Source organism: Rhincodon typus, chromosome 28, assembly GCF_021869965.1.
Source record: "Rhincodon typus isolate 14 chromosome 28, sRhiTyp1.1, whole genome shotgun sequence".
Classification (NCBI taxonomy): domain Eukaryota; kingdom Metazoa; phylum Chordata; class Chondrichthyes; order Orectolobiformes; family Rhincodontidae; genus Rhincodon; species Rhincodon typus.
This window is the reverse complement of record NC_063359.1, coordinates 23,106,787-23,133,932: the sequence shown is the minus strand read 5'-3', so window position 1 is coordinate 23,133,932 and position 27,146 is coordinate 23,106,787. Positions and strand designations below refer to the sequence as shown.

General features: G+C 42.8%; 1 protein-coding gene across 1 annotated transcript in view; it reads left to right on the top strand.

Moving 5' to 3' along the window:
- LOC109916369 (nuclear receptor subfamily 5 group A member 2-like) overlaps positions 1 to 27,146 on the top strand; it is a 99,348-nt gene that overhangs the window by 55,487 nt on the left and 16,715 nt on the right. The window contains exons 5-6 of the mRNA XM_048613808.1: positions 11,645 to 11,764; positions 15,743 to 15,890. Coding sequence (XP_048469765.1) covers positions 11,645 to 11,764; positions 15,743 to 15,890 — 268 coding nt within the window. The remainder of the gene's footprint in view (positions 1 to 11,644; positions 11,765 to 15,742; positions 15,891 to 27,146) is intronic.

The window sequence follows — 27,146 nt, the reverse complement described above, 5'->3', positions numbered from 1 at the left end:
GTGCAAAGCATATATGCCACAGGAATGAAAGCTGCTTTCTTTGCCCTCTTTAATTGGATACTGTTGTCTTATCAATAAAGCAGCTCCCCTAAAACTCAGCACACACAATTCATACAGGCAGCAACCAGAGTCCCACAGCATCCTTTCCAGTTATTATCAGAAAGTGGTGGGAGTTTGATGAAAATGTTGGAAAACCTGTGAAAAGGGAATTTTTCTCAGATGCCAAATGAAAAAAAATATTGTTTGCATGGCTATCGCTAACACAATGTATCATTCAGTTGCTGCAATGATAGCTGTGCTGTCGAGAACAGAAAAGTTATTAGCACAAGTGATAGGGGCACAAAATAAACTTGCTGGTGATTAAAAAAGAATTGCACTATTGGCAAAGACAAGTTTATGTAGGGCAATAATGGTTAATGACTGTTTTATATATTGGCATGAAGACAGACTATTATACTGTGTGCTCATAAAGTTGCATTGACAGTTTGGAGTGAATTTCTTTCATTTTTTTTCTTGTTTACAAGCCACCACCTTGGCACATGTACCTTTAGTTTAAAGTTAAGTATGAGAAAGGATTACAAGTCACTTTAAACTGGACATTAGAGTTTATTTACAAAGACAAAGAACTGAAGAGTAAGGCAAGGCCTCCCTTATTCAGTTGCTAGCATTTATGGGTGCACTTACCAGGCAACAGAAAACACCATTAAAGCTTTACTTTTCAATAATGAGACTAAGAAAATGCTTCAAAAAACAGGATTTTTAGAGTGCCGTTGTAAAGAAGTATTGTTAAATGTCAAAATATGTGCATCGTTTGTAAATTAGATCTTCCTTTTGAATCCACATAAATTTCTGAAAAACTTCATTTTAATTGAGTATTTTTTTGGTTGCATAAGCACAGACACTTTTTCTCTTGCAGCCATTAAACTAACTATTCTGAGTTATGAGCAGCATGTCAGATAATTTCTTACCTCTGCTACAAAGGTGCAGAAGCTTTTCACCATTCATTCAGCCGATTATTTCCCATTCCTTCTAGCTCTGTAGATACCATATTCCAATTATAGCGAAGGTGAGTTGTTGCACCATATTAGAGAGATTTCCAGAGTGAGGTATTATGTTAAAACAATCACTTGCATAAGAGCTGCTGCAGCTAATGGACCAGAAACTATGAAACACAATACTGGTGTTAATACTTTGTATTGAGAATAAACAAATCCTTGTTTATGCACACAAAGATTTTCTTAAAGTGACAGCTTTTAATGTCAAATCTCCTGAACTAGGGCAAAATTCATTTTTTTTTAATGAAGCTATTAAAATCATCAGAATTCAGATGCTATGGTTTAGCAATTCAGAAACTCAAATCTGAATCCCTAAACTGATTCCCAATTTTACAATAGTTCCTGTTGTTGCGTTTACTCAATGTTTGCCAGTAATGACTATCTACGAATTGGACTCAGTTGGTAGCTCTTGTATTCAGTGGACTTCATGTTGACAGGCACAGGATGTGTAGGTTGTGAGGATGCTGAGGGAGAATATCTGGAGTAAATCCAGAGGTTTGGGCTTCCCCACCTACTGAGGGGTGTTGACTCCTCCACGTGTGTGTAATCTTGCTTTGATAGGTTTGGCACTGATGTGAGTCTGATTGCCAGGCTTAGCTTCAAATTAGATAGAAAGCAGTCCAGTTGTGGGGGTGGGAATCCCAGTGCCTAAGGGTAGGGCTTAATCTTGCCCTTGGCAGACAACTCTGTTCCCTGAGTGGATGAGGGAGGTGTTGGTTTTGGATGTGGTCTTGAGGAAGGTTGGGCTGGTCTGAAGTTTTCTCCCTTTGGCATTCCTTGTATTTGAGCTGTGAGGTTTTCTGAGGTCAGGGAAATGGACCTCAATTGACCAACCTGCCTCTATTGACCACTGGGTCTGCTCATCCCTTGTCCCACCTTCATTAAAGCCTGGAAGTGGGTGAGCTGGGAGTTGGAATCTCAGACTTCTATATGTTGAACAGTCTACCTGAGACCAAATTACCACTTTTGGGAATTAAGATTCAGCCTTGTGCATTTACAACTGAAATCAAATGAACATAAGATATGAGCAGAATTAGCCCATTCAGTCCATTGGAGTCTGCTTCACCATTCGATCACAGCTAATATGTTTCTCAATCCCATTTTCCTGCCCTGTCTCCATAACCTTTGATCTCCTTATTCATCAAGAACCTATCTAACTATGTCTTAAATACACTCAATGACTTGGCCTCCACAGCCTTCTGTTCCACAGATTCATCATGCTCTGGCTAAAGAAATTCCTCCATGTCCTTCTATAGAACCATCCCTAGACAAAGGTGTACCAGGATAACTGTTCTAGGTCCTGCACATTGCAGGTCCTGTGCTGGGACCAAAGGCAGTTTGGACGATCTGGAACCTAGGCTGGGGGCGACTTTTGAATAGGCTAAAGTGGCAGAGTTTGTTGAATGGAAATCCAGGAAGGTGGATTTCAGACTATAGGTTACACAGACCTGATTGTGTTTTCTTTTAATTATTGAACCTTATTTTAATTATACAGAAGCAAAAGGGGACAGCAAAGTTAAAGATGCAAACTCAGGAGTGCTTAGTTCATGGAATGGAAATAAAAGCTGGAGAACAATAAGGGAATGGGCCCACACAGTATGATTTTACCTGGGAAGGGAGGACGTACGCTATGATTTCCCTGGGGGAGGCAGGTTGGGGAGGAGTGAGATCATAGAATCCCTGCAGTTTGGAAAAGGGCCATTTGGCCCATTGAGTCCACACCGACCCTCTGAAGAACTTCCCACCTATCCTACCCTGTAACCCTGCATTTCCCATGGCTAATCCACCTAGCCTGCGCATCTCTGGACTGTGGTACGAAATTGGAGCACCTGGAAGAAACCCACACAGACATAGGGAGTGTGTGCAAACTCCACACAAATAGCCATCCTCGGGTGGAATTGAACCCAGGCCGCTGGCGCTGTGAAGCAGCAGTTCTGCCTTTCCTCGATAGTGTGGGGTGCAGCACAGTTATTTAACCCCAGTCCCACATTGTCCTCAGGGACAGCTCTGACCACAGAGTTTCACTGCTCTTAAATTCCAGTGAGTTTAATGGAGAAGAATATTGGAGTGGAGGAAATCAGTTCCTGTTCTCTCTAAGACTGTTTGTATGACCGGTATAGTTCAGTTTAACCCCCTATGTTTCTAAAGATTGATTAATTCAATGCTGAAATAGAACAAAGAACTTTGGCTGCTGGAAATTTGAAACAAAAGCAGAAATTGCCAGAGAAACTCAGTCGATCTGGCAGTTCTGAAGAAAGGTCACTGGAAACATTACCTCTGCTTTCTGTCCTCAGCTGCCAGACCTGCTGAGTTTTTCCAGCAATTTCTGCTTTTGTTTGATTTTAATGCTGATCTTTTTTCCCTTCATTTATTAGCTACCAGAGATTGTACTGAACGATATATGCATTAAATATGACATTAAAAATGCAACAAGATAACATTTCCAAAATCTGCAAAATGAGGAGTAAACTTGCAGCAAAGTTGGAGCCCAGATATTCCAAGATAATTATTGGAGCTGTGCAGATTGAAGCTGTGCACCTGGTCCTTATAGAATCCCCTACATTGTTGGCTATGTGGTGGAGGGAGTGAATGTTTGTGGATGTGGTGTCTATCAAGTGGGCTGCTTTGTCTTGGATGATGTCAACATTCTTGAGTGTCATTAGAGCTGCATTCATCCAGACAAGTGGGAAGTATTCCATTACACTCCTGACTTGTACCTTATAGATGGTGAATGGGCTCTGGGGAGGTAAGTTACTTGCTGCAGAGTTTCTAGCCTCTGACCTGCACTGCAGCATCTGTATTTATGATTAGAGCATACCTAAGAATAGTCCACTTCAGCTTCTGGTCAATGGTAATCCCTAGGACGCTTTTAATGGAGCTTTGGCGATGGAATCCTCCCCACTTGCCTGGATGGGTGCAGCTCCAACAAGACTCGAGGAGCTTGACACCATCCAGGACAAAGCAGCCCAATTGATTGACACTACACCCCTGTTTTGGAAATGGGTAGCTAACACTCTTTTCATTTAGATATTTTCAGTATCACGTGCCATAGTTTGCGTGGGAATTCCTGGCTTTCAACATCTAACATTGTGTGCAGCTAAACTTAAATATCGTGCCAGAGGCACGTTGACTATCAAGTCCAGTAGTGGTGAGCACTTCTGCCTCTGTGGCCACATGATTCCCTAAGAAATGTGCTGGACAACTCTGCTGCATAATTAATAAGGTGAAAAGTGGTAGATCCCTGTGAGAAAATTTACTGTGTGCCATAATTGCCCTTGAAACTCACTCATCACCAGATTTTAACTGCAAATGGAAAACAAATCATCACAGTATTCATCGACACTCAATTTTGAGCTTTTGTGTGCAAGCTATTTAAATGTTGAATTAAAATTATGTTCCATAGCTTCTGTGCAATAATAGAGTGAGGAAAAAGTGTCATGAATGATCTTGTTAGTTTGTATGCTGTCCTTCCTAATGTGGTTCAACATTTTCATTTGTGCTCTATCTTCTATGGTCAAAAAGTAAACATGTGATCTAAGGTGGATACAATTAATCTTGCCCTATATATATCTTCTAATGTAACTGAATTTATTCCACATCAAACTCCCACTGTTCAGCCTGGACCTATAATTGTACATGAGGATATGCTTCTAACCCAAACAGACATCTTCCCTTAATTGCATCTTTCACAGCAAAACTATCAAAAACTTTTGAATGTCAGTGAGTCTTCGTTCACCATTCCCCATGTTACACAAATATCCACCTCCTCGTAGCAAGTGCCTTTTATGTCTGGCTGCAAGCAACTACTCATTAAAAGCCATAGCTAGACTTTACGAACCCCAATGAGACCTGCATGTGACCACATTCTTCATGCGCCTTAAAATTCAGGGGTCAGTGGGGAGCGTAGGGTGGTGAGGCTCACTCTCTCATCTGAAGTCAGAGACCAGTGAAGACATTTTGTTTGGCTTTGCAAAGTTGGAGTTAATCTAATCCAGAACAAATATACTTTTCTTAGATAATATTAAATTAAAAATCACAACTAGTTGATAACATTCAGTGGATCAGGCGGCGTCCCAAAATGTTCTGCTCTTAATTCTGGACCTTGTGATTTCTAATGGAGATTTCAATCTGTACTTTTAGCTTTTGTGAAGACTTGTGTGTCATAGATGTGTATTGGGAGTTTCAGTTCATATTGGAGTCAGTGAGAAAGGAACACATAGAAATGTAGCTTGCACTAAGATTTTGTGTTGCTGAGATAGGCTGATATTTGTGTTGAGGATAGAGGTGAATGTTTCTTCAGTCCTTTAACTTGGATGTTGCAATTAGAGCTAGCTAGAGACTCGCCATGATAAATGACCACTTGTTCAAGTGCTTATCAACACTGTGAACAACCTCCCAGAGTAAAACCTACACCAACAATAGTCACTGAACTATTCAATGAGAGGAACAAAAGGGGCTAAATTGGAGGGAGCCCTGGAAGGAAGATGCAACGTGTGATTCATCTGCATCTATTGCTTGCAGTGTAGGCAGCCACTAACTTTGTGTTGCCTATTCATTAGATGGTTATGCACGAAGGTAGTATTAACTACTGGTTTCACACATCAACAGGGAGCCCAAAACCAGAACTGTTAGTTTCTGCATTTCGTAAAGGGGTGGGAGGGGTGCATTGTGACTGAAACAGAGGTTTGTTACCATGGGGGAGGGGAACAGTAAAGATTGGCAAAATGAGAGAGCAGGCACCAAGGTTTCCAGACAGTGCGCTGGTGGCTGAGATAAAAAGCAGGAGAGATATTCTACATTAACAGGAAGCCCTCCAGACACAGGTTGAAAAAATGTTGGGAATAGAAAGCCATGAGAGCTCAAGACTCCTGCTCCTGGATTCAATGTCACAAGAGTTTAATAACCTCACACCAATGGTCAAGGTCAGTGAATTAATCCTCAAATATCATATCCTACCAACTGGACCTCAGATATTCCTCAATCAATGATACCCTGATTGCTCACCTACCAACAATCTCTAGCAATCAGGACATATATCTAGCACAACCCTGGTTTTACCCACCCTGTCCCAGGCCCTGGGTGTGCCTGTATAGCTGAACCCCTACAGAGGTGGCTGTGCTGTCAATTATTGGGAAGGCCATTGCTAAACCTGTAGTCAACAGTGAGGCTGAAACCATTGAGGATTATATGGTATCATATCTATTTGTACTCTCACATCTTACTTCTCCTTCCCCTTTATCATCCACTCTCTTCTGATTGCAGATGTACAAGGACTATCCTCCTTAAATTCACTCCTCCCTTCACCACAGCATTATCATTTTACCATTTTTCCTTTTAGATAGATACCTAGGGCTACAACCAACCACAGTGCAGGATCACCAAGAAGAAATAATGATAGAGATACACTCACAATTGTGCAGTCACAACCACCTGCTGAGACTGACACTGCTTGAAGTGCAGAGGATAGCATCAAGAAGGACTCTACACATGTTGAGATGCTGCACATCAGTGGGCCTATGACTAGGATAATGGAATTGCATTAAAATGAATTGAACTAGCTTTATTGTCACACGTACTCAAATGAGTACAGTGAAAAGTTTATAAGTCGCCACTTACAGCACTATCTTAGGTACAAAGGTACCTAGGTATTGCTTCTTCAGTTACAAGATTGGTTACAGTGCAATTACTGCAATGGGCAAGCATAGTGACGATACCTGCTTACTGGAGGGCCAGTTACACACAGGTTCTGCAGAGGACCTCCATGGACCAGGTTACAAAGCAAGGCTGATGAAATGAAATGCTTGGCACAGTGCCAGATCTGCCAGACACCAAGAATGTATTGTCAGGAAACATCGAGGAGTAGGCAAAACATATTGCAGAGAGCTTGAAGCCAAAACCTCTCAGGGTGGAAGTGATGGCCAACTCCATTGGCAAATATGTGGAGACATCCATATTGTTGTGCTTGATAGCCAATGTCTTGGCCTTCATGGCAGAATAAACACCTTCCACAGAAGTCTCAGTGCTGCAGTATAAACTCAGACAGAGGTCATACAGTTGCAACTTGTGGCCATACAGGCTCAGACTGCTGCCATCATGGCTGCAGGTACCAGTGCTCAAAGGGGCTTGCAAGATGTTGTAGCTGTCCTGCAATCTGTCCACCATCAGATTACTCGGAGAGCTGGAGCACCATTCAGGCAATGGCTAGTGGCTCCCTGCAATATCAATTTCTCTCAGGATGCCATTCCTAAAACCTACCATTGTTCTGACATTGCCTGTCAGCCAGCCTGTCCTGACTAATTTTTACCTATGCCACGATAGTGTAGTTGGAAGCCAAGCCTACTCAGCACAGAGCTGCTAGGGGTTGTGCTCAAAAGTCATCAGCAGTGAACTCCACTGAAAATTGTCAGCCTTTCACTAGCAGAGATTGGGGTAGCACACCAAAGGAGGATGATGACACATAAAGGCACCAGGAAGAAGTCAGTGCACAAGGCAAATTTAATTAGTATTTGTATGGGATATGGCATGGTTTAATTTAGAAATTTGGCTCATTTTGTAGCAGCTTTTATGCTTATATTGAGGCCAACACAGTGATGCGATGGCCATGAGAGAGGGAATGTAAAGAGTCGGTGCATGGTAAATTTAAATTATGGTAACACTCAAAATGGTTCTTAATTTACAGCTATGGCAAAAAAGAGTAGTTTGCCACCCCCTTCCCTCTTGATCCTTCTCCTCCCTCCTCTAGCAGCTTGTCCTGCTTGGTGTGGCTCTGCTTAATCTCCCAGTCATGCTGTAGTCCAAAGAGCGGTCTACCAGCACACCCTTCCTGGCAAAAATTGGTTTGTACAGAAAAATACAGAAAAATAGTGTATAAGTAGAAATATGGATTAAGCAATATTTAGTAGCTATAAAATGAACAGTAAACTGTAAAATTGCTATTGCCAGAGGACCATAAGACTGTTCTCTCTTTAGAGAGAGATGACTGCAGGTGGTTAGACCTGAGGGGCACCAGACCTCAGGTGAGGAGTGAGGTTGAGAAGGAGAATCCTTTGTGGAACCTCAGCAGGTGCAGGAACTGAGCCCACACTGATGAAATCAGTCTGCATCACAAACCAGCCATCCAGCCAACTGAGCTAAACAACTAACCACGAGGAAAAGCAGGAATATCAAAGGAGATTGTGAAAGGACTGATAATTGAAGGGAACACCTGAAGAAGGACAGAGGGGAGGCCAGAGGCAAGGAGAAGGCTTTCTACAGCGATAGTAAGTGTGTTCTGTACATGTAGAGGGTCACAATCAGACTAAAAACAAATCAAACTAAAAATCAATATCCACTATTTTTCTCTTTATCATCTTGCAAAAGAAGGCCTCACAGAGAATAGGCAGTACAATGGCAGTGGCATAAGATCTGTTTGCATGTGTTACCGCACAATGCAAACACAGCCAATTGAGTGAAACAGGAACTGAAAAATCTTCTTGTGCATGCAGTCAGTTAAGGCTTTTGCACTGAAGGGAAGCACTGATTGCAGAGCAAAGCTGAATAAGCTCCACTAGCCCTCAAGGGAATACCTGATTCTTTTCTCTTTAAACCATTGTCTGTGTTTTTCCAATAATACCAAGTTAATTTGTTTCCTTTGCACTAGTGACCTCCTGTTCAGTTTTCTCTTTAGAGCATTAAAATGGAGTAATGAAGGATTGCAGAGGGTTGAACTTATATGACTCAAACCAACATTTGCAAATGTCCGATATTCATCTAGCACTGAATTGGAGAGGGGTTCAAATATGCCGATTGACTCCCAAAACTTAAACATTTCACTTACATTCCTGCTTCCCAGAAGGTATTGTCCTCCCTAAGGGCAGCAGGGAATGTTAGCCTCTGTGCTCCTTGCTACTTTGACAGCTATAACTGAGCTTCAGGAAGCCTGGTGACTACTTTGACAGCTTGTCTCAGATAATTTTGGTGGGTGCCTTCTGGTTGAATGAGGCATAGAGGCTTCCAGCCCGATAGGGATTTCCTGCATAGGTGCAGGTATAACCTCTTGGGCCTGACATGATGCTAGTGTTTGGGTCCCTGGCAGATGGAGGGATGGTGTAGTTGTGTACCTCTGGAGTGTGCTGTGATGACAGTGCTTGGATGCCTGTCTATCACTCCTCCTCTCTGTACCAATGCACAATGGCACTCCTTCACACCTTGAGTGAAAGAAGCACCAAGAAGGAGGTCAAGGTCCCCCCGCCCTCTCTCGCCTAGCTAATGAATGAATGCATCCTTGTGTTGAGTAAAGGGCCTCACACTCATCTGGCAGATTATGATTGTTCTGCTGTACCTGGCTCTCCACAGCAGGGCCACTCAGACAATGGAGGCAGCCATATGCTCATCAGACAGAACTTGGGCGGAGGCCTCTGCTCTGCTTTTAACTCCAAATGTACCTGATCTGGTACCTCTTAGAATCACTGCAGTGTGGAAACAGGCCATTCAGCCCAACAAGTCCACGCCAACCCTCTGAAGAGCATCCCACCCAGACCCGAACCCCCACCCTATCCCTGTAATCCTGCATTTCCCATGGCTAATCTACCTAGCCTGCACATCCTTGAACACTATGGGCAATTTAGCATGGCCAATCTACCTGACTTGCACATCTTTGGACTGTGAGAGGAATCTGAAGCACTGGGGGGAAACCCAGCAGACACAGGGAGAATGTGCAAACTTTACACAGACAGTTGCCTGAGGGTGGAATTGAATCTGGATCCCTGGCACTGTGAGGCAGCAGTGCTAACCACTGAGCCACCATGCTGCTGCCCACTGCCAGACATCCCCTGTATCCATTTGCATCACCATCAGTTCCGTAATAGCTGAGTCTAGAGGCTCATTATCTGTGCTGGGGCCTGTTTCCCAGCAATCCTATGTGTGTCAGAGACCATACCCATTTTTCTTGCTACAGCAGCAGGTCTGTCACTGTTGTGCTCACCAGAATGTGACCCTGAGCCTCCCATATACATTACCCACCAACGTGAATGTCTATGTTGGTGGGAGGGTAGGGTGTCTTAATAGTGCAACCTTTGAGACATTCATGTATCACCCAAGAGTATGAATTGTTTTCCTCTGTCCTGGCTTGGGAATGGGATGCAGAGGATGCACAGAAAAACACAAACAGTGTTGACAGCCACCATCTTGACCCAAGGTTTTATGAAGAGGTTGATGTTTAAAGGGCTGAGAACAGCAAATTGGAGGCTTGCTGGCCAGATGGTGCTGGATGTTCAATCTCCCCTTCATCACAGTCACAAGCCCCTTGCTGTCCTGCCAACTCAATGGCCTGCTTCTCAAAGACGAGGAGTCTAATGTCAGAACTCCACAAACCCCACCCCCACCTGGCTTGTACGTATTCATGTTTGTTTCATATGTTCTTTTCTTGCAGAAGGTGAGAAACATTATGATACATCAACATGGGTATATGACCACTTCGCTTGTATTTCGAGATACAAATAGCAATTTCAGCCCCTAGAGCTGTGATTGTCCATGTACATTACCAGTAAATTGGATGTGGTTTCTCATGAAGGAAATTACAAGTTAAGGGTTCTGAATGAAATATGGTACAATGTTGTCAAAGAAGATAGTTGGCGAAAATCAATATATTACTGTATTATGTGCGCTTGAGCTTCCCAAGATGTGATCACCCCAAGCCATCTCTTATGGTTGTGTCCTTGTTTCATGTAGGCCTTTGCTATAAAGCTATCAGATGTGCACATTTTTTTCATTGAGATGAAAGATCAGTGAGATGATGGTGTGTGAGCTGCTGAGTGTTGTTTTAAGTATGAACCCAGGCAGATGTTTGTACGTTAGCAACTGCATTGCAGTGAAGACATTGTTTGCACACGAGGCATCAGATTGAGGCAGTTGGCACTCAGTCTTGTGTGACTGTCTTGTGCAGTGGCATTCTTACAGCGTTAACTCACACTAATGAAGGCATGAAGCATTATATAGGCATTGGTACATACCCTGGCAGAGGTCAAAAAATTGTTCATCTTCTTGTAGCACGACAGCTACATTCTCATTAGTGACTCAAGGATACTGATATTCACAGACACTTCTCTCAGGCTACTTTCATCAGTTAAGATGGCCTCTTGTTGGAGGGAAAAAAAGTTTCCCTTCTCTCCTGGGCAACCTTAAGGGGAATCTCTATACAGTCATCTTTAAAGTGCAGTGCCAATTTTTGCTGGTTTCTGATATTTCCAGGGGTGTGTGGGATGGTGGGAAAAGATTGTGCAATTTTTCTAGGTTTCCAAAGAGCGAATCGGTGGCCTTTTACAAGTGGTGCCTGCAGGTTGGAGCCCCAAAGGTGGCGGAGGGCAGAATGTCTTGCCTTCCCACCCATAAAACTTGGACATTTTATCTATTGCTGCATATGTAATGAGCTTTAGAAGAACATAATTGTGCAAAAGAAATTGACAGACCCTGAAATATCACCTGTTTGTAGGCCTGTCTCTACATCTGGTCTCAAACAAACATGATTCCACCCTGAGAGCTGACGACTCTTAAAAGACTGTTTGTGTATCAGCTGAAATTCTAACCTGACAATGCAATGTGTTGACTTGTAGGTGGATGATCAAATGAAACTACTGCAAAACTGCTGGAGTGAGTTGTTGGTACTGGACCATATCTGTAGACAAGTACACCATGGGAAGGAAAACAGTCTTCTTCTGGTGACAGGCCAAGAGGTAATGAACTTTACAATGGTTCCATAGTAGAATGGTGTCTGACTCATTATTCAATAAAAATACAATGTTTGACGGAGGATACACAGTAAATTTCAGTATTAATAAGGGTTACATCCACTAAACCTTTGGTGCTTTATTGCAAGGAATAATTTTCATTTACATATCTCCTTCCCTGACCACAGGATCATAAGATCATAAGAACTAGGAACAGGAGTAGTCTGTTTGGCCCCTTGAGCCTGGTTCCCCCACCCCTCCCCCTTGTAAAGTCCTTTATGGCCTGTGAAACATTTCTGGAGTGCAGCCAAAATTGCATTGTTTGCAAACTAAGCTAGTTGTTGGTTTTAATTACAAAATCAAACCTAAGATGTTTTCTACCCTTCTTCCATATCTACCCAAAGCTTTTCTGGCACACTTTTTTTGGCCAAGCAGCTGTTTGGGCATCAACAGAGGGGCCATGCAGGCACATGCAGTCCAAAGGACTTGCTTCTTCCTTGAGTTGACTTGGTGGAGACTGCACCAGTCCATTCTCAAGGAATTTCTCAAGGAAGTTCTATTTTTGGTCAATTCAGCCACTCATTTAATAATAACTATTTTAAAACCATCAGGTGTATTCTTTTTTGGTGAGCTTGATATTTTTGGGGTGGAGCAGAGTTGTCCAGTTCGTCAGCTCCATACAATTGAGGAAACGATTGGGAGCAGGTTCTTTATGTTGTTTCGCTATCCCCAGTTTAGGATGAAAAAAATCTAGGTTTGGATTCTTGTTGATTGAGAACCAGTGACTATCTGACTGCAGACAACTCATGAAAACTAGATCAGATTTGGCCAGCAGTCAAAGATTTGCATGTACTTTATAAAGTTTTGACTATTCAGAACCCAAATAAACCATAGTCTCATACTTCTTTTATAAATAGACCATCATTACGTCTTAGATTAACATTAAATGAAGTGTCACTGCACTCCTGTAATTTTTTGTTTTTTCACATGTATATTTATTACAGTTTATATTGCTGTTTTAATATGAACACATATCATTGCATTTCAGACATGTTGACTCGCAAAAATGGTATAATGTCGACAAAATAAAACTCTTTTAGCAGACGCAAAATAGTCAAGTAATTCTTTGTAAATTCCTTATGTGCTGGACTGTCTTGTTTCTGTATCAGAGAAAAACACTGATCTACAGATAGACTAAATGTGGCCACAAATCATAGTCAAAAGCATTTGCGATAGCTTTTCAGCAAACCTCAGTGCACTGCAATAACTTTAAGTCCATAGTTTCCCACACGAAAGTTCGATTTGATGCTCATGTTTATAGTAGTTGGTTTGGGAAACAGTCACCACTAGGTAGACAATATAAATTGCTGTTAATTTTAGTTGAAAATGATCAGCGTTCTGTTTTAAGCATAAAAGTAACAAAGGCTAGAATTAACACATGAATCCAATTAATTGCATTCCTAAACCTGTGAGAATTCTGTTACTTATGGTTTGTAAAACTTATTAATTGTTTTAAAACTTCAAAAACTTTAAAGTTTCAAATTCTCAAAATAAAATGGAGTCCTATAAGTAATGTCCAGATGTCTGGCAATGCTAGTTTTGAGCAGGTCAGCAAATGACAAACAAATGTTGACTCTACCCCATCACCATTACTTTTCTTTCGGTGCTTGAACAAACACAAAATGCAACCCAAGATAAATGTCTCTTGCTTTGTATGCACAATCCTTTCTTTGGCAAAATTAATGAAATGAGAAATATAAAATTCATAACAAAAACCGAAAGAAATGTGGATGCTATAAATCAGGAACAAAAACAGAAGTTGGTGTAAAAGCTCAGCAGCTCTGGCTGTATCTGAAGAAAGAAATCAGAGTTAACATTTCATGTCCAGTGACCCTTCCTTAGAACTGATGGTCGCTCGTAAAACCTTGGTTTATATGCAGAAAATAGGGTGGGATATGGGGTAGGGAGTAAACGATAGGATAGAGCCTGAAGAGACAGAAGATCAGTTGGATAGACAAAGGAATTGATAACGATCTGGCTAGGAGGGTGAATAGTTGTTAGTGGGGACTGTTAGTGACTCACAATAGATAGTGTGTAATGGCAGGCTATTGATAACAAGGCCTGGTATGTGGCATAGGAGGCTAAGACATGGGAGGGTTTAGGCCCTAAAATTGAACTGCAAATTAATTTTAGGGCCTAAACTCTTCCATATCTTAGCCCCCTACCCGACACACTAGGCCTTGTTATCAATGGCCTGACATCACACACTACCTATTGAGAGTCACTAACAGTCCCCACTAACAACTATTCACCCTCCAAGTCAGATCGTTTACAAACTCCATTGTCTATCCAACTGCTGTTCTCTCTCTTCAGGCTCTATCCGATCATTTACTCCCTACCCCATATCCCGCTATTTTCTGCATATAAGCCGATGTTTTATGAGCTACCATCAGTTCTGAGGAAGGGTCACTGGACCTGAAATGTTAACTCATATAAAATTCCTAGTTAATATTTAGTAGAGATAATTTTAACTTTGCGCAATAACAGACCAGGCCCGTACTGAATAGTTTTTCAGCTCTCCACAGATGTAATATTTAGAGCGGGAGGGCACAGGAAATCTATAAGGCAGACTTGCCAGAAAGTTCTCCCACCAACCCCTTTTCCCAGGAACACATCGAATGCAATGCCAGCAACCTGGAAAACAATTGAGGTTGTCCAGGAAGTAATTAACAGTTGGAATTTTACCTGTAGTGTATGGGACGTTTGCAATGTCTGTATTCTGTAACTAGCCAACTCCCAAGAAGCGAGTGCACAGCAGAGGTCAAGAATGAAAGTGACATACAAGCTGAAGTTTAAATGGTGATAATGGCATGCTAAAGGCCATTTGTAAACAGAGGCTGACAATTAAATTACTATCTCATTGAGACTGCTATCAGTCAGCGCTCAGGGTGAAGAAATATTGGCCAGCTCCTTCATCCTCAGCAGCAACCCTCTGAATGCACCAGCTGTGAAGGCTGCTTGCACCCCTGTGTGTGGTGATTTACCCTCCCATTTCATTAAGCTGCTTGCAGTCCTTAGTTGAATGGTAGTCTTGGAGGCAGGTTCTGAATTTGATACCTTCTGGAAAATTGAATGGGAAACATTCAGTCCGTTTGTACGTCTTGGTTTATTTCCTGAGAGAATTCTTCAATGTAATTGGCCACGTGTTCTCTTTGATGAGATCACAGTTGCTGGAAACTCCTTTGACTTGGCAAAAGATTCTCTGTATATCTCTCCTCCTCTAATAATTGTTAATACTAATACTCTCTTGAGTTTAAAAAGCAAAGAGTTACTTCCCCTGAGTTCAGATATAGTTGCCTCTGCAAAAGTCAGGATGGAGATAGGAGTAGGGTGAATGTCACAATGGGGAAGGGACACCCCAGTGGTGGGAGTGAATGGTGGAAGAGAAGGAGTGGGGTTTTGTTGGAGAGGTGAGGGAAGGAGGCAGACTGCCGTGACCTGGGAGATGAGTGCAGGCATTGGCATTGTCACAATCAGGAAAGGGGTCTGGGAAGGAGGATCCAAGCAGGCTATCCTGCTGGCCTTCAGTCCGCAAGCCCCAACCCTCATTATCAAAATTGAAGCCACCCTGTGAAACCTGGGAGGTCTGTAGAGTGGCCAGTGAGTGTGACAATATAATGAACAGGGAACTATAAATCATGGGGACAGGTAATAAGACAAGTTTAGAAAGATAGCAGGAGGGCTCACTGAGAGAAATCCTGAATGAAATTTGCCAAAATCGACACTTAGTGGATTTTTGATAAAATTCACCATAATACTATCCTTCCTCTAAGAAAAGCAGGATTTCAGGCAGCGTCATCTGGGTGCATCTTCTATCAAGGAGTGTGTTACTTGATCTAATGTATGAAAATGTTCAGTTTTTTAGCAGTGCAATTCTGTACAGCAACAAGCACAATAAACTGCAAAAACTCTTTTCTCATTCAGGTTGAGTTATCCACAATTGCCAACCAAGCTGGAGCAACTCTCATTAACTTGGTATTGAGAGCCCAGGAACTGGCAGCTAAACTGCAGTCTTTACAGGTCGATAGAAGGGATATTGTCTGCTTTAAGTTTCTCCTCTTATTTAGTCCTGGTAAGCAACATACTTTAATCTTATTATTAAACAGTGAAATAGAACAACTGTATGCTTGCATATTATCTGGTCAGTTATAGGAAATTATATTCAGTATGGCATGAAGTCATTTAACCAAACTTCCCCAAAAGGAAAACATTCAGTTTGAGCTGACCATCCATTTTGCACTGGTATGCTTTTCTTCTTCATTGAAATTAACCCAGGACTAAAATTGAACAGGTAGAAAGCTGGTGTTCTGTTGGATATTATCAGTTACCTGCTGGGTGAATTAAGTTACTATTTCTCCCATACATTCTCTGAAATCCTAGTAGTAATGTCACTGGCCTAGTAATTCAATGACCAAGGCAAATGCCTTAGGAAAATGGGTTCAAATTCCAACTGGGGGGAATTTAAATTGATTAAAAAATCCAGAAGTGAACGTTAGTCTCAGTTATGAATAACCATGAAACTATCACTGATTGTTGTAAAATCTCATCTGGTGCATTAATGTCTTTTAGCGAAGGAAAAACTACTGTCCTTACCTAGCCTGTGTGTGACTCCAAACCCATAGTAATATGATTGAGTCTTAACTTTCTAGGCCATTTTGAAGGAAAGTTATCAAGTTCAGGGGCAGTTTGGAATGGGTAATAAATGGCAAGGGACACCCATATCCCATGAATGAATTATTTAAAAAGAATAAAATATCTTCAGTTACGGAATATCAATAAGTGGTTGATATCAATTGTAGACACCTCTGCCCTACTAACTCAACAAAAATATTTTATTTACAGATTTGATCTGAGACCATTTGAAGTATACATTAATGTGTTTGTGCAGTCCAGGCCTGACCTTTGGAGTAATTTAATGCTTAGAGTAGCTCTTACTGTATTTAATGAATCATAGGAAGCTCCTGAACAAATGTTAATTATTTAAACAAATTGTCTTCTTTAAAAATTATAAAACACAACAAATGTGGAAATTACCTTTTGGATTTTGAAATAAAATATTTCGAATATTTTCAATATTGAAACCCAATATTTTATGACTTCAGGCTGTTACAAGATGGGTTGATTGCTATAATTCTTGCAAGTTTTCTCTTTAAAAGTAGATAGTGGTAGTGGAACCGAAACAAGCAGCCGTGTTTCGGCTTAGTACAATCGGGATGATTATGTCTGTTCTAATGTGCGTCAGCTGGATGACTTTTCCAAACCCGTCATGTCTTTGGGTTGCAGTTGTTGGCTTTTTAACCGCCAGAAAGTCTCTGGTAAAACCAGCTTTGTCTTTGTGCACATACCTATTCCTCTTAGACAAAACAAATATAACTGTTACTCAGAACATTTCACTTGATTTTGAGCTAAATTTTGGCAGTCCTGAGGGTGTCAAGGCACAACAATATTAAATAAAGTATGATCTAATTAAAGGTACAAAGTGAAAGCTTGCATTTATTTAGATAGGAACAAGAAAGTAGAAATAATATAAAGTGTCACAGAACCTTCCTATTTGGAATTGGTGGTATCCATAGATGCATTCGACAAATATTTCACTTTCCTTTTAGTAACCATAATTAGACAAACGTTAATTTTTTAATCACTAATGCTGTGGACGTGGCACAGACATTGAATTGTATTCCCAGATACTGTCCTTTTAATGTTTATGAAGTCTAACTTGTCCATTTTGGATTTATAAATATTTGGCTTTGAGCACTAATTTGTCATCAAACTTAACCTAATTTTTAACTGAAGAGGCATACAAACCACTGTGATTTTGCTGAGATTGGAAATTGTGTGTGCATCTGTGTGACATCTGAGTACTTCTGCCACATTTTCAACAAATATGATGAGCAGCTTCTCTCAGCAGTCTGTTAGAAATGACTGTCCATATATGCATGAAATAGAAGCCTTGAGTTTGAAGAAACGGTGTACTGACTTTGAGTGAACTACAGATTGTTAAATCTTGTTGGCTTGGGAGAAGAGATACAGGTTATTATTGAGGTAGTGTCTAAAAGTTATATTAAGACAGTAATGATAAGTCCCAGAATGTGGCAGTACAAATTGTTCTTCTCAATACTGTATCTTAGTTTAAAAAGTGGTGCTCACTATGCTGCCTTTTTATCGTGCCCTTTATAAGTGCCTCTCCTGCTGGTCAAACACAAGGTTGTGTTAAAAGGTTTGCAGCCCATTACACCCAAAGCAAGTCAGCATGGAGAAAATAAAAAAAAACTGTAAAATAAAGTTAAAGTCAGAGAATCAGCAATTTCAAAGGTCTGTGACCTGAGGTGTCTACTATTCTATCAACAGCAAAATAATTAATATAGATTCCACCCCTCACTCTGTCCCCACCATGACCATATTACAAATCTCAAAAATGGGATCTTTTTACTATTAAGGGTAAGTGTCATATGAGTAGTGGCACAATATAGGCATCTACCCAGCAGAATCAGGGGGTCAAGAAGTTGGAAGCACCCTTGATTCAGAGAAACTGGGAGCAGAAGTAGACCAGTTGGCCCTTTTGAGCTTGCTTCACCATTCAATTATAATGGTGGTTGATCCCCAATCTCAATAACCCCACCGCCCACTCCCCTTCATGCCTTTAAAATCCAAAGAAAATCTGTTGAATATTTTCAGTGACTTGGTTTCCATATCCTTTTATAGTAGAGAATTTCACATGTTCACTGCTCTCTCAGTGGAGAAATTTTCCTCATCTTCATCCTAAATCAACCCTGTATCCTGAGACTGTGACCCCTGGTTCTCGACTCCCGACCCACGGAAATGTCTCCCTGCATCTAGTTTGTTCAGCTATAGACACCAGAACCCTTCTCATGATTCTAAACACTGACTACAGACCCACTCAAGCCAATTTCTCCTCAGAGGACAATCCTGCAATCCCTGCTATCAGCTTTGTGAACCTTTGCTGCACTCCCTCTGTGACAAGTATGTCCTCTCTTGGGTAGGGAGACCAAAACTGCATGTATTACTCCAGATGTGGTCTCACCAAGACCCTATAATTACTGCAGTAAGACATCCCTTCTTCTGAACTCAAATTCTCTTGCGATGAAAAGCAATTTTTTGTGAGAGGTAAAGAGAAAACTCACCTCTTCAGTCACTTCTTCATGGCAGGCCTCAACAATAGCTGTTGTTTGATCCTATGCGTACTTTCTGACAGAACTCCCATGGAGGTAGAAAGAGTCCCTCAGCCAAACTCCCAAAAGTGACATTGAGGCAGATTATACAAATGTAATTGATGGTCAGTTAGCTCAGCTGGCTGGGGAGTTCAGATGGAGAGCAGAGGCCTTGCCCCATTTCAATATTATAAATGTGTCGTGTGAGTTCTGTTAACCATTCTGGCTAAGTGAATCCCTTTCCCCCTTACTCCATTTGTCTGGACTTCAGTGCCACTCTGAACAATTTCGGGTAGATTGGGACTGAAAATCAACTTTGGCAGCGACACAAGACAGGGGATTGAAACTCAACCATTCATATGCATTTTGGCTGATTTTGCTTTCTATTGGCTTTCTTTGCAGAGCTCCCTGACTTCTACTTGTAAGATCAGTAATATTGACTATAATCTATCAATACTGGATATCAGTGGAAAGGAAGTTGGGTGGGAAGATGGCTGATCTGCTAGTACCTGTTTTGTTCTCTTGCCCAAATTAGATTTTACTCATGCCCCCTTTTATGTATTACTTCTTTAGTGATGACGTGTGGTCTCCATTTCTCTCATTCCATCCGAATTGGGTGTATGTCTGAAACAAAAACAGAAAGTGCTGGAGCAATTCAGCTAATTGGTAGCATCTATAAAGAGATAAACATAGTTACCTTTTTGAGTCCAGTAATCCTTTGTCAGAATTGAGAAAAGCTGGAAAAGGTGGTATTTATGCTGATGATTGGGAGGGGGTATGGGGTGAGAAGTGAATTTGGTATGAAATGGTGCCCAGAGGGAGAGAGAAAAAGAAATAGGTAAACAAAGAGATTTGTTCCCAGTTTTTCGGAGGATTCTATATTATTATGGAGGATATTTGGATTCTACATATACGTAACCATTAGTTTTATAAGATAGCCAAAGAACTTTCACCCAAGCTTCTGCCATTATTGCCAGAAGGTGACTGTCCAACCAGTCTCTTTAAAATTGAATATCATGTAGGAAAAAGGAGAACTGACACAAACCTCATTAGCTTATCTGTCACACATTATTTCGTATTACCACACAACCCAGTCTACAATTGTCTCAAGCACCGCAAATAAGACAGAATTCTATTTGGTAATTATGTTCTGCATATACTCCTGCTATGCTATGAATCACTGCAACCACGTTTCTCTCCTGAAATGCCAGGGAAGAATGACTACGTTCTATACATGTAAGTTGCATTTCATCAGCCCTTTTAGCCAATAAGTGCAGAATGTCATCAAAACCAGAACTGAAACATTCAAGCTAACAAGGTGTAGAGCTGGATGAACACAGAAGGCCAAGCAGCATCAGAGGAGCAGGAAGGCTGACGTTTCGGGCCTAGACCCTTCTTCAGAAATGGGGGAGGGAAAGGGGGTTCTGAAATAAATAGGGAGAGAGGGGGAGGTGGATAGAAGATGGATAGAGGAGAAGATAGGTGGAGAGGAGACAGACAGGTCAAAGAGGCGGGGATGGAGCCAGTAAACGTGAGTGTAGGTGGGGAGTTAGGGAGGAGATAGGTCAGTCCAGGGAGGACAGACAGGTCAAGAGGGTGGGATGAGGTTAGTAGGTAGGAGATGGGGGTGGGGCTTGAGCTGGGAGGAGGGGTTGGTGGGAGGAAGGACAGGTTAGGGAGGCGGGGACGAGCTGGGCTGGTATTGGGATGCGGTAGGGGGAGGGGAGATTTTGAAGCTTGTGAAGTCCACATTGATACCTTTGGGCTGCAGTGTTCCCAAGCGGAATATGAGTTGCTGTTCGTGCAACCTTCGGGTGGCATCGTTGTGGCACTGCAGGAGGCCCAGGATGGACATGTCGTCTGAGGAATGGGAGGGGGAGTTGAAATGGTTCGCGACTGGGAGGTGCAGTTGTTTAGTGCGAACCGAGCGTAGGTGTTTTGCAAAGCGGTCCCCAAGTCTCCGCTTGGTTTCCCCGATGTAGAGGAGGCCACAACAGGAACAGCGGATGCAGTATACCACATGAGCAGACGTGCAGGTGAACATCTGCTTGATGTGGAAAGTCTTCTTGGGGCCTGGGATGGGGGTGACAGGGGAGGAGTAGGGGCAGGTGTAGCACTTCCTGCGGTTGCAGGGAACAGTGCCGGGTGTGGTGGGGCTGGAGGGGAGTGTGGAGCGGACAAGGGAGTCACAGAGAGAGTGGTCCCTCCGGAAAGCAGATAAAGGTGGGGAGGGAAAAATGTCTTTGGTGGTGGGTTCGGATTGCAGATGGCGGAAGTGTTGGAGGATGATGCGTTGGATCCGGACATTGGTGGGGTGGTACGTGAGGATGAGGGGGATTCTGTTTTGGTTGCTATTGCGGGGAGGGGGTGTGAGGGATGAGTTGCGGGAAATGCCGGAGACACAGTCGAGGGCGTTCTCGACCACTGAGGGGGGGAGGTTGTGGTCCTTGAAAAACGAGGACATCTGAGATGTACGGGAGTGGAATGCCTCATCCTGGGAGCAGATGCGGCAGAGGCGAAGGAATTGGGAATAGAGAATGGCATTTTTGCAGGAAGGTGGGTGGGAGGAGGTGTATTCTAGGTAGCTAGGTAGAACACCCTCGACCGTGTCTCCTGCATTTCCCGCAACTCATCCCTCACAGCCCCTCCCTGCAATAACAACCAAAACAGAATCCCCCTCATCCTCACGTACCACCCCACCAACTTCCAGATCCAACGCATCATCCTCCAACACTTCCGCCATCTGCAATCTGACCCCACCACCAAAGACATTTTTCCCTCCCCACCCTTATCTGCTTTCCGGAGGGACCACTCTCTCCGTGACTCCCTTGTCCGCTCCACACTCCCCTCCAGCCCCACCACACCCGGCACTTTTCCCTGCAATCGCAGGAAGTGCTACACCTGCCCCTATACCTCCCCCCTCACCCCCATCCCAGGTCCCAAGAAGACTTTCCACATCAAGCAGATGTTCACCTGAAAATCTGCTAATGTGGTATACTGCATCCGCTGTTCCCATTGTGGCCTCTTCTACATCAGGGAAACCAAGAGGAGGCTTGGGGACCGCTTTGCAGAACACCTACGCTCGGTTCGCACTAAACAACTGCATCTCCCAGTCGCAAACCATTTCAACTCCCCCTCCCATTCCTCAGACGACATGTCCATCCTGGGCCTCCTGCAGTGCCACAACAATGCCACCGGAAGGTTGCAGGAACAGAAACTCATATTCTGCTTGGGAACCCTGCAGCCCAGTGGTATCAAAGTGGACTTCACAAGCTTCAAAATCTCCCCTCCCCCTACCGCATCCCAATACCAGCCCAGCTCGTCCCCGCCTCCCTAACCTGTCCTTCCTCCCACCTATCCCCTCCTCCCAGCTCAAGCCCCACCCCCATCTCCTACCTACTAACCTCATCCCGTCCCCTTGACCTGTCCGTCCTCCCTGGACTGACCTACCTCCTCCCTAACTCCCCACCTACACTCACCTTTACTGGCTATATCCCCACCTCTTTGACCTGTCTGTCTCCTCTCCACCTATCTTCTCCTCTATCCCATCTTCTATCCGCCTCCCTCTCTCTCCCTATTTATTTCAGAACCCCCTTCCCCTCCCCCATTTCTGAAGAAGGGTCTAGGCCCGAAACGTCAGCCTTCCTGCTCCTCTGATGCTGCTTGGCCTTCTGTGTTCATCCAGCTCTACACCTTGTTATCTCAGATTCTCCAGCATCTGCAGTTCCTACTATCTCTGAAACATTCAATTCCCTTTTTATCATATTAATTAGAAAAAAATGACGAGGCTATAACAATGAGTGACTATGACACCAGAAACAGTTTCGGACACTCTGGAGGAGTTGAATTCCTGCTTGCAAAATCCGAGATATGCTGCAGTCCTTCCCACTTCCCAGTGTTGAAACAGTGGTCTAAGGGGAGAAGAGAATCTTTTCCCAATAGCACAAAGCATGCCAGTAAAACTATTGAAGATTGCTATGAAATTTGCCTGATTATAGCTATCCTGCTTCATTTTCGTGTCAAAATTATTTTCTTTGCTTCTGAGTCGTCCCCATGATTTGTCCACTGCATAGTTAATAAGATGAGAGAACAAACTGTTCCCAAGTGCCTGCTGATGGCAAGTTGAAAGTGCAAAGTGATAGCCAGTGTGATCTGCTTTCTGAACACCCTGCCCCTGCAGACAGTGGTTTCTATTGCCATGGGAATGGAGTCAAATATGTCTTCTTAACAAGCTTCCTGAAGTGAGGTGAAATTGTACCCATGGTGAAGTCTTTGAAGCTCTATCTCTATGTGAATGTTGTTAGCAATGTACAAATATTGTTGTTAATGGAACAATTCCAAATAAGAATATAAGGACAAATTGATTTCATAATTTACCTGTATGGAAATGTGGTTTGTAAAACCTGTCTTTTGAAAGTTAACTAAGTGCTTGATTTTCCACTTCCGGGTGTGGGAAGGATAATGGTGAGCACAATCAGACAAGAGTCCAAAAATCAGCTTCTCAGCATTGAGATAAACATTTGCAAGTAAGTCCACCCTTCTTAGGTGGTAGTGAGAAGTCTATCTGCATGTAATTGCATCTCTTTAATTACCCTACTGCCAGAATTAAGATTCCTTTCCCAATTAATGTCTTCCTAATTGAGAGGGAACATGGGAGAACTAAGTACCTGCTTTTTTGAAATGGGGTGGAATTCACAACTGGAATGTGAGGTCACCCAGATTCAGCTGATTACACAATGCTTATACATCTGCCTTCACTATTGAGCAGAACATTCCTCATACCATTCATTAAAAATACCATTTTTTTTCTCATATCATCCATATCAACATGTTCTTGTGATGCACTGGTAGTGTCTCTACCTGCAATAGGGTTAGGGTTAGCACCATGTTGTTAATTAGCACAATGTTTTCCTCATACTGTCCAATTTTGACTTCATTTTGTGACAAACTGAGTGAGAGGACATTGTGCTCTGATTGACTTTGGAGTTCACACCAAGATGCCAATAGTCAATAGAGATAGGCACATTCACTCAAAACCCATTGGTCAAGATACATTTTCTGGGATTGTAAACCATCACATTGCAGCTGCTGTATCTTCACACATAACATGTAGGGTGTTGGGAGAGGGATCCTCTGGTAGGCTTAGGAGGAAGAGAGGAGGGGAGGAGGGAGTGTCCACCTGGCAGTGGCTCAATTCCAAGGTGACATGGTCACTTCCTCAGGTCAACTTCCATAAGGTCAAGATGACTGCTGTAGCATGGGATTAAGTATAGTCAGGCTTGAAGGTAATCCTGCGGCAGGAGATATCTCCAAGCTTCTGTGGCGTTGGTGACACAAAGCATTCCCCTCAAACACATCAAAACAGGATCATGTGGAGTGCGTGCTGCTTGATCAGGTGGAATACTATCCTCTGTGAGGCATAACCTGGAGCTTCATGGGGAAGGATGCCCCTTTGCTAAGACTGTGTACTTTCACTTGCTACATTTGGAGATCTGCTGCACTTGAGAAGGCAGCTCAGTCTAGCAGTTCTTCTAATGGTCTTACTGCAAACGAGCTGCTGCAGAAGACACGAGAGACAACAATGGTTCTGCACAGCCTCCAGGGGGAGCAACTGCAGCTCTTGTACAGATTAAGATCTCCATAAGGCCCAGCTATCTGAAAATGAGAGCTATGCAGTGCAGAAGATGACTAAGCATGTCCCAAGCCATTGTCACACCAGTGCCAGCTGCTGAACAAGGATCTGTAGTCACAGCGAATGGGTGACAAACCTGTGACAGTTTTCCTAAAGGTATCAGCTGCCCTTCATTTCTTTGCCAGCTGATCGTTCCAGGGAGTGACAGGGGAGCTCTGTGGCATTTCACAGCTATCCACTGATCACTGTATCCAGGATGGTACTGTTGCTGTCTTCACAAGAGCTGCCAATTAATCTAATTCACCCCCCTACCGATGTGTGGAGGCCAACAGACAATGGCATCTGGGTTCTCAGTCAATGCTGGCTTCTTGAGGTCTAGCATGTAATTGGTTGCACCCACACTGTAATCAGAGCACGTTATCATGAACCAGCACTCTTCATGAAACCCTGAAAGAGATTCCACTTCTCTTTAATGTTCAATTCATTTGTGATCAAAGCAGCCCAATAATGCAGCTCTGCATTAGATATCCAGGGAACGCCACAATTCATGCATCTGGGAGTGGTTCAGGATGTCAGCTTCTTCCAGAGGCCCTCAATATAAGGATGGTTGCTAGACAACATGGGATATCCCTCTGCACTTAGCTGATGGAACTGCTAAGAAATCTTCAAACTACTGCCATGCTTTGACCAGGGCCATTGAAGAACAGGCCTCCTGAAGATGAGATTTCAACACCGGGACCAGTCAGCATGTGCCATGCAGTATACCCCCTGACAGGATGTCTCTGCACCCTCCACAATCTCAGTCGCCATTTGGGGTATGTGTTGGCTGAGGAGGTGAAGGGGTGAGAGGAAACCTCAGACAAGGCAGATGAGGGTGAGGAATCTCAAAGTGGGCCAGGAGGATTGTTAAACAGCTGAAGACAATGATCCAATGAGAGATCAGAGAGAATCTTATTGCCACCTGCTTCAAAGATGTTTGAGCTGGGTAGAGACGTTTTCCTTTCTTGGTATTATTTCATTTAGACAATAGCTGTCAGTTCTCTGCTTTGCCGAATGCCACATTCTTCAAGTATTGACTTGTATAGATACATTAAACATAAAAATAATAAAGTATTTTGTTTTCCTGTCAACTGGCTCTGCTATCCTCACCTCAGTAAAAAGTAACATGTGTGCACAAACCATACCCTATACAAACATTGATGCAAAAGCAGCAGTGATACAGTGAACAATTCCATTACATCACACACTTGGATGTGTGAATTAAGATTGTCCTTGTATTAAAAACATGAGATTCACATCAGGGAGTCCACACCCTGGTGAATACCATAGAGTTATTCTACATTCTGAGAGTGCTCCTTAAGTGCCTTACACCCTCACTATCCCTGCACTGCTGCAGAATTCAATCACTCTTCACCAAACCTTTGCAATGCAGGTGCCATTCATTGGTGTGCCGATTGATATGTACATAGCTTCCAGCAGTGGCATAGTGGGAATGTTACTGCTAATGCTTCTACTACTATGGGCTGCAAAGTATGGATCTGTCCCGTCAGTTCATCTTACATCCATCTTTCACGACTTTGCCCATTCACCTAATCAATCAATATCCTGTTGTAATTTTATGCTAAATAAATTCGGAAGAACTGCGGATGTTGTAAATCAGGAACAAAAACAAAGTTGCTGGAAAAGCTCAGCAGGTCTGGCAGCATCTGTGAAGGAAAAATCAGAGTTAATGTTTCGAGTCTGAAAGGTTAACTCTATTTTTAACTTCACAGATGCTGCCAGACCTGCTGTGCTTTTCCAGCAACTTTGTTTTTGTTCCTGTTGTTGTTGTAATTTTATGCTGTTGTCAACAGTCTACAATGCCACCCAATTTTGTGTTGAAGCAAAATCGGATATTTGACTTTTAATGCCACTATCCATGTATTTAATGAATATTGTGAATAACAGAGGACCCAACACAGATCCCTACGGGTCACCACTAGTGACTTCCTGTCAATTCGAACTCTCTGTTTCCTGCCACTCAACCAAACTCCTATCCGTAACACCATTAGATATGGGAGCAGAATTAAGCCATGACTGTGCTATTTTCTGCATCTGTAGATTGTTAAGATGCAAAGATGGCTTTAACTAGAGTGATGTGCTCTTCCTGTCAGACATGGGAGATTAGCGAGAATTACTGATGATTATGTCTGCAGGAAGAGTGTTTGGTTGCAAATCCTATCGGATCACATGGATTGGTTGGAGCAGCAGTTAGAGGCAATGAGGAATTTACAGGAGCTAGGGGGAGTGATGGATAGGAATTGCAGGAAGGGAAATAAACTTAAAATACAGACAAGTAGATGGGTGACCTCCAGGAAAGGTAGGAGAGGGAGGCAGATAGTGCAGGAGTCTCCTGTGGCTATCCCCATCTCAAACAAGTATACTGTTTTGGAAAATATAGGGGGTGATGGACTCTTAGGGGAATGTAGCACTGATAGCCAGGTTTCTGGTACCGAGACTGGCTCTAATGTAATGAATGGTACACCAG